An 8,744-nucleotide genomic window follows, 5' to 3' on the forward strand; every position below is an offset into this window, starting at 1 on the left:
AGGCAGGAGACTCGCTTGAGCCCAGGAGTTGGAGGTTGCTGTGAGCTGTAATGCCACGGCACTCTACCCAGGGGGACAGCTTGAGGCTCCTGTCTCAAAAACAAAAAACAAAAAACAAAGTTTGAGAAACAAACTTAAATGTCACTAAGTACAGGACTGGTTTCCTGACATGAGACCTCTACATTCACCCAGACTCCATGTTGAGATGATCCAAGCTTGTTTCAATACTCTATGTTCTTATCTTAAAATTCCTTATGACATTTCTTATAAGGGGACTTGAATTTTTATTTGGAACTAGGACTCATAAATTTTGTAATGTACTTTCCTTGTTTAGTAAACTCATGTATACTTTATTTAGCTGAGAAAGTATTTTTCCCAGGAAACTTAAACATATATAGTAGAACTTCCATAGTTGACCATGTACCTACATTGACCACCTCAAATTGATCTAAGTTTCATAGACTGGACATGCCCTATATATACATGTCAGTATAGTAGGCCTAATTTCTTGTGTTGATCACTGCTGTATGTTTAACAGTTGTGACAGTAACTTTGGTATTCAACTTACAGAGGTTTTGCTGTATTTTGCAGTGAGTAATTAAATTTTGTAATGGGGTGAATTCAAAAGCCATAAAAGAGTGAATAGGAGACTCAGTTGTGTTATTATAAACAGGTGGATTCATAAGCAAGATGAAAAAGGGAGAGCAGGGGAAGAGGAGAAAATATAAATACAGTTTCTATAATTTTTAGAATGCCAATTCATAAAATTTGAAAAGAAGTAAGTAGAACTCTGTTTCCTAAATATATGCCATTCAGGGCTGGGGACTCTGGTGGTGAACTACGTGGATGCCATCAATAGTGGGTCAGTGCCTTGTCTGGAGAATGCAGTGACAATGCTGGCCCAGCGTGAGAACGCAGCAGCTCTGCAGAGGGCAATTGACCACTACAGCCAGCAGATGGCGCAGCGAGCGAGGCTCCCCACGGACACGCTCCAGGAGCTGCTGGAGGTGCACACGGCCTGCGAGAGGGAGGCCATTGCCATCTTCGTGGAACACTCCTTCAAAGATGACACACGGGAGTTCCACAAACAGCTCATGGTACTTTTAGTATTTATCCTTCCTGATTCTAGCCCTTCTGTGTGATGCCTAAACTTGACGTCTATGACCCCATATTTATCTTATTACCATGGTAGAAATAAACTGAGTTCCTGCAAATGAAAGGGCTCTATGGGCTACAGATCACACTTTTTCTAAAAGACGGTCACTACTTTTATTGCTTCAAAACAAACTACCATAAGTTTAGCAACTTATTTATTTAGGATAGAGTCTCACGCTGTCACGTAGGGTAGAGTGCCCTGGCATCAGCCTAAGCTCACACAGAAACTTCAAACTCTTAGGTTCAAAACATCTTTTTGCCTCAGCCACCTGAGTTGCTGGTAGGGTACAGGCATGAGCCACCAGAGTAGGCCAAGTTTAGCAGCTTAAAACAACACCCATTATTAGCTCACAGTTCTGTGGTTAGAAGTCCTGATCAGGATGTCTAGGCACTCTGCTTAGTGTAGCACAAGCTGAAAACAGCATGTCATTGGGCTCAGATTTATATAGAGGTGCTGGAGAAACACTCTCTGTGTTCCAGCCAGCAATGATGCATCAAACCATTGTGTTTCTAATCTCTCTGATTGCCTCTTGTGACAGCAAGTAGAGAAAACTGCTTTTAAAGGGTTCACGTGGCCAGGCACAGTGGCTCATTCCTATAATCCTAGCACACTGCGAGGCTCACAAGTATGAGACCAGCCTGAGCAAGAGCAAAACCCCAACTCTACTAAAAACAGAAAAATTAGCTGGGCATGGGGGGCAGGTACCTGTAATCTCATCTACTCCGGAGGCTTAGCCAGGAGGATCACTTGAACCCAGGAGTTTGTGGTTACTATCAACTAGGCTGATGCCACAGCACTAGAGCTGTGGCGACAGAGGGAAGCTCTGTCTTAAATAAATAAATAAATAAAAATAAGGGATTCATGTGATTGGATAATGCATAATAACATCCCCTTATTTGTTAAATTCAACATGAGCTACGTAGTATAATCTCGTCACAAGGTTCCATCCATCGTATATACAGTCTCAGGAACTTTGCAGGATGCAGATACCGATGGGTGATAAATCCTATGTGATAACATGATTCTCCTTAACACAGGCCCATTTACTGAAAGGGCCTTTCAGTTTGTCTTGGACTGACCTAAAAGGACAAGATTATCTTAATTCATAATGATGAAATCCAGCTGGACTATAATTTACAAGTAAAAAAAAAAGGCAAAATAACTTTTTTTCTTAAATCCTCACGTAGTCCAACCTCTATTGAAAGAATGCACAGATGGTTCATACTCTCTTCAGAATAGACTTAACTCCTTACTGGGGAATTAATTTGCCATGCATATATTTTTATTCATAGTGATCTATGATTTCCTAGGAAATTTTACTTACAGCAATAATTCAGCTTTCTATTACTCATATTTGGATTCTGAGTCTCTGATAATCATTCTATAGCTCAATGAACACGGAGTTTATCTTGTCACCTCATAATTTTATGGGTATTGGGTGTAATCCCAGAGGAATTCAGTGACTTTTCAGAAGTCGTGCAGAGAGGTAATCAGAACTGGGATGGAAATGAGTCTTCTGCATCCCACATCCCAGTCCACTCAGAGACCATGAGACTGTCTCCTCTAAAAGGATCACACTTGGACCTTCCCTTTTAACACTTTCTCTCCATTCCATTTTCCTACGTTTCCCTGGCAGGCAGCCATAGAAAAAAAGAAAGAAGAATTCATGCTGCAGAATGAAGAAGCATCTGTCAAATATTGCCAGGCTAAGCTTTCACGTCTTTCAGAGCCTCTGATGGAAAGCATTTCAAGAGGGATTTTCTCTGTTCCTGGAGGACATGAGCTCTACTTAGAAGCAAAGAAAAAGGTTGAACGGGAGTATGAACTAGTGCCCAGGAAAGGAGTTAAGGTGAGGAATAGGGGCAGGGGGATGGACATCTGAGGATAGTAAGCGGGTCTTTGTTGCCCCTTCTGGAAGTCTTAAGACCACAGCACCATTTGTGGAGTGAAGGCAGAGCATAATGATACCTTTACATTTTTAGGTTTTACATTTGCAATTAGTTAAATACTCTTAAAGAAACCAGAAATATTTCTTCCCAAAGAGGATTTAGAATCAGGAATCCAAGTGACACGAATCATTTCCTTTATTTATCAAACAATGGGGTAGTTTTTTGTGCTCAGTATGGAGGAGACATCATGAAAGAAACAACTTTGTCTTCAGGAAGACTATGATCTCAAGTGACATTGATAACTTGATAGTTGATTGGCTCTGGTGTGATTAGATTACCATAGCGGTATGCAGTGATCACCATGATGATGTGGTGGTGAGCATCATGGCTCACACACAGGAACCATTCACTTTCTGTACCAGGCACAGTTTTAAGTGATTTGTTGGATTATCAGTTTAATTCTCATAATAACATAAATTGGTTATTACTGTCTTCCATATCAGGCAGTGAGAAACGTAATGCATGGAGAAGCTAGTAATGTGCCTGAGATGACGAAGCCAGCAGGTGGCAGAGCTGAGAGGGCTCACCTGTGTACTTGGCATCCATTAGACACTCAGAACTTTTAAATTTTCCATGACTGGATCAGCAAACTGTGGTATATGTATACCGTGGAATATTATTAAGCCATGAAAAAGATGGGGACTTTATATCTTTTACATTTACCTGGATGGAGTTGAAATACATTCTTCTTTGTAAAGTATTGCAAGAAAGGAAAAATAAATATCCAATGTACTCTGTACTAATATGAAATCAATATATATATGAGAATAGTCCAGTTGAGGAGTAGAGGGAAGTAGGAGGGGAGAGAGGGGAGGATGTTTGGCAGAAAGAGGGAGGGCATGGGGTGGGATCTCCCCAGTGTGCTAATGTGCACATTGTGAGGGTGTATAATACTCCTTCTGGGTGAAGGCTTTTCTACAAATGGAACTTTACCCTGGAAGTGAGAACAATGTAACCTAAAAATGGTACCCTCATATTAATTTGAAAAAATAAAAATAATACTCTAAAAAAAGAACTTTTTAATTTTGAGGAAACAGTGTACTGTACCAACATACATTGCTACCAACAGTATCCAAGGGTTTCTTTTTATCCTCATCCTTGCCAATTATTGTAATCTTTTGATTTCTTTATAATAGTCCTTCTAACAGATATGAGATAATATCAAATTGTGGTTTTGATTTCCATTTCCCCAATACTTAGTGATGTTGGGCATATTTTCATTTGGGTGCTGACCATTTACATATCTTTTTCTTGATATACCTATTAGGTTCTTTGTCCCTTTAAAAAAGAATTCAGATTAATGTGAGGGCATAAATGATTAGGTTACATTGTCCTTTTCTCAATTGGGTTGTTTTTTGTTATTGTTGTTTTGTTTTTGGCTATTGTGCTGTATGAGATCTCAATAGTGGTAGATATGTGGTATTAGCCTCTTACTGGGCATATGTGTATAAGTAGTTTTTCCCACTTCTGTCTACCCCCGAACTGGACTATATGTTACCTTTTTATTTTGTTGATCATTTCCTTTGCTGTGCAGAAACTTTTAGTTTGATAAAGTCTCCCTTGTTTATTTTTGCATGTTTGTCAGTGCTTTTAGTGTCTAATTCATAAAATCATCACCAAGATTAATGGCAAGGACCTTTCCCCCTGTGTTTTGTTATAGGAGTTATATTATTTCTGGTTTTATGTTTAAATTTTGCCTCCATTTTTAGTGGAGATTTGTGTATGATGTAAGATAAGGGTCCACATGAGGCTCATGGACGTTCACTTTTCTCTGTACCATTTATTGAAGACACTCTCCTCCCCACATCGTGTTTTTTGGCATATTTGTTTAAAAGTATTTGGTTTAGGGGGCGGCACCTGTGGCTCAAAGGAGTAAGGCGCTGGCCCCATATGCCAGAGGTAGCAGGTTCAAACCCAGCCCTGGCCAAAAAAAAAAAACTGCCAAAAAAAAAAAAATAAATAAGAAAGAAAAAAGAAAATTACTTGGTTTATTTTCTGGGCTTCTATTCTTTAGTACTGGGTTATGTGCTTGCTTTTATGCCAGTACCATATTACTTGATTAATGTATCTTTGTAATAGATTTTGAAATCAGGATATTTCACTGAAACTGGCATATTCCACTAGCTTCATTTTTGTTGCTCAAGATTAATATGGCTATTTGGGATCTTTTATACATCCATACAAATTTCAAAACTTTTTCTTCTTTTTGTGAAAAATGTCTTTGGAATTTTCATCAGGATTACATTAAACCTGTAGGTGGCTTTGGGTAGTATGGACATTTCAAACAACATTAATTCCTCCAATCCATGAACTTTGAATACATTGCAATTTATTCTGTCTCTTTTTCAAGTTCTTTCATCAATACTTTATAGATATCACTTTACAGCTCTTCCATCTCCTTGGTTAAATGTATGTGTAAGTCTTTTCTTCTTTTGGATGTTACTGTATATTTTTGTTTCCTTAATTTCTTTTTTGGATAGTTTCTTCTTAGTGTGTAGAAATGCACCTATTTTGTATGTTAATTGTTTATCCTTCGACTTTACTGAATCTATCTATTATTCCTTCAACTTTAATGAATTTATCTATTATTCTTAACAGCTATTGGTGGGCTTCTGGTTATGTTTCCAAGGGAAACAGAATCACTAGCTTGAAGAAATATCTGTATTTTCATGTTCATTGCAGCATTATTCACATTAGCCATGCTATGAAAACAACCTAAGTGCATATATATCCATAAATGGATGGGTGAAGAAGATGCATATACAATATAATGAATTATTGTTTGCCTTCAAAAGAAGGAAATCCTACTACTTGTTACTATATGAATGAACCTGGAAACACAAGTACTGCATGCATCACTTTTATATGAAATTTCAAAGAAGAAAGTCAAGGCCATATTAATAGAGAGGAGAATGTGGGTTTCCAGGGGCAGGGGGATGGGGTGAAATGGGAGATAATGGCCAAATGTCACAACCATTCATTTATAAGTGAGTTCTTAACACCTAATTTCTAGCATGGTAACTCTAATCAAAATTATGTATTATATACTGAAATTTGATAAGATATTAGATCTCAAGTATTCTCAGAACATAAAAAAGGTAACTGTATATGAAATGATGGATATTTTACTTGGCTCTATTGTAGCAATTATTTCACTGTGTATACATAGATCAAAACATCATGTTGTATACCTTAAGTGCATACAAGTTTTATTTATCTATCATACCTCAGTAAAGGTTTGAAAAACCTCAGAGGCAGCCTGGAAAGCTTTCTGGCATTGAGGTGGGAACTCTCAGTTGAAGGACTGAGAGATGTTATGGTAGGTAAGAAAGGTTGGCACAGCATCCAGGCAAAAGAAAAAAGAATGAAAATATTCCAAACAATGGAGGCCCAGTGCTGGTAGCAGTGCAGGAAATCAGGTTGTCTGATCCCTGGGGTCAGTGGTGGCAGCTTCCCTGGGAGAGGAGCTGGAGAGCTGGGAAGGGGGCTGCTGGGGAGGGTCCTCATGTCTCCATAAAGAACTCAGACCTCTTGTTGTGGCTTGGGAAGGACAAAACACTTTGGGATCCTAAGGAGGATACAGCATTTCCATACTTAATTCTGTTGAACATTACTTTCCTCATTAGAAGACAAGATCTTTGCAGCCTCACAGATCTAACTCCTTCTTGGTTCCTCAGGCAAACGAGGTTCTCCAGAACTTCTTGCAGCAGCAGGTGGTTACAGAGGAATCCATCCTGCAGGCAGACAAAGCCCTCACCACTGGAGAGAAGGCCATAGCAGGTGAGGGGCAGGGCTCAGTTCTCACAAGGTGGGGAGGTTCCTGCAGTGTGCTCTGCTTGATCAGACAGAAGGATCTTCCTGACACCAGGAGCTTCATCCTGTTACAGAACACGTGCTCTGTTAAATCTTACAGCCATAAGGAGATGGGGACTTCACACCTGGGCAGTCAGTTCATTTCCTTTCCAGTCTGAAACATGCTCTGCCTGACGTGTCTGGTGGAGAATTCACATATTCCCAATTGTCCACCTCTCTGGGTTTTTAAAGTTGATTTGTTCTCTGAGTTCAGGAGCATAGAACTCAGGTGGGTAGAACTCAGGCCTGAATGTAATTTTCTTCCTCTGCAAAACGTTTGTAAAACAGCGGAACGGGCCATGAAGGAGGCAGCTGAGCAGGAAATGTTGGTGCAAAGACAGAAACAGGAGGAGCTGGAGCAGAAGATGCAGGCTCAGGAGAGAAGCTTCCGAGAAAACATAGCCCAACTTAAAGAGAAGATGGAGACGGAACAGGAAGACCTGATGAGAGAGCACGAAAGGATGCTGGAGCACAAGCTGCAGGTGAGTCTGGATGAAACCTGAGAACGCCTGAGTGGGAAACTCTGGTTCCCCAGGAAGGAAAGGTCCAAAATTTGAAGCACAGTCATAATTCGGGAAGGAAAAATGAAAGTATAGATTTCATGAAAACCTCAAATACATCTGGATCCCAGTGAAGTCTATAAGGCTGCAGATTCCAGCACCTTCTGTAGCGTTTAGCCCTTGGAGAGCACACGGGACATCCCAGGGTGCTGGCTGCTGTGTGTGGAGACTGTAGGATGCTCTCACCATGCCCCAGTGAACAGGTTTAGTCTACAGGTTCTGCAGATTCCTGACACACCCATCAGAGAGACCTGCATTACATCCATCTGATCTGAAGGTAGCAGGTTTGGCCTGATGTGAAATGAGGCATGCTGAAAGCTGTGAAATTGCTTCAGATGTTTCCATTTCTACCTGATTCAGCCCATATGAGAGTCACATGCATTCTTTGTCCCAAACTGTAGCATTGTATCCACGGTCAGCAGTTTGCAGTGTTTGTGAGAGGAGCCTGGCCCTGCTCCCTCAGAGTAACTGAGCACTAGTTAGAATGAAAGCTGCATCCCTCCCAAAGCACATTCTTTGTATGGGAGGAAAACTCCTCTCCTCCCTCCAGTAAGGGAATGTCACACAGGTATAAGCCATGGACACCCCCACTGCTGACGCCCAATCATCTGGAAATTTTGGATAAAGTTCTCAAAAACTGTCATAAGATGTTAGCAAAATAGGTAGCCACTTAAGCAATAAAATGTCAGATAGAAAACTCTGACTCCTACAAATTGGGGATTTTCAAAAGTGGATTATTCTTCCTTTACAGCTCCAAGAAAAACTGCTCAATGAAGGATTTCAAAAGAAATCTGAGGATTTAAATGAAGAGATAATTCGACTACAAGAAGAGATAAAAAGAACTAATGAGCAAAAACCCTCAGTGTTTTCACTTATCCTTGATCTGGTGGCCGACGCTTTGACTTTAGCCCTACCTGGAGCTGGTAAGCTTCTTGCTTCAGGGATGAAATTTCTCGCCTCAGGTTTATTATAGGCTGAATTCCTGGCAAGGAAATCATAAAATAAAAGTTTTTTGTTATACCGGATAACATCATTGCTTATTTTTTCAGGGTATGTGTCACAGTGTTTTCCTTCAAGGAAAAGTCTAATAATAAAAAGGAATTAACAAAGAATATCAGGACTTCATATCCACAAAAATCAAACTTAATGTTGATTGAATTAATCATTTATAGAAATTGGGCCTCTGTTAGAAGATAGCAAAATTAGTCACAGAAAGATTTAAGTAAA

General features: G+C 39.8%; 1 protein-coding gene across 2 annotated transcripts in view; it reads left to right on the forward strand.

Moving 5' to 3' along the window:
* LOC100948376 (guanylate-binding protein 4) overlaps nucleotides 1-8,542 on the forward strand; it is a 21,164-nt gene extending 12,622 nt beyond the window's left edge. For both annotated transcript variants that reach the window (XM_003784281.3, XM_012801705.2), the window contains 5 exons: nucleotides 817-1,097; nucleotides 2,793-3,005; nucleotides 6,783-6,885; nucleotides 7,246-7,439; nucleotides 8,269-8,542. In XM_003784281.3, coding sequence (XP_003784329.2) covers nucleotides 817-1,097; nucleotides 2,793-3,005; nucleotides 6,783-6,885; nucleotides 7,246-7,439; nucleotides 8,269-8,490 — 1,013 coding nt within the window. In that variant the 3' untranslated portion in view covers nucleotides 8,491-8,542. The remainder of the gene's footprint in view (nucleotides 1-816; nucleotides 1,098-2,792; nucleotides 3,006-6,782; nucleotides 6,886-7,245; nucleotides 7,440-8,268) is intronic.
* The last annotated feature ends 202 nt before the right edge of the window (nucleotides 8,543-8,744 follow it).

This window comes from Otolemur garnettii, unplaced genomic scaffold (genome assembly GCF_000181295.1).
Source record: "Otolemur garnettii isolate 467f Iridium unplaced genomic scaffold, OtoGar3 scaffold00010, whole genome shotgun sequence".
Taxonomy (NCBI): domain Eukaryota; kingdom Metazoa; phylum Chordata; class Mammalia; order Primates; family Galagidae; genus Otolemur; species Otolemur garnettii.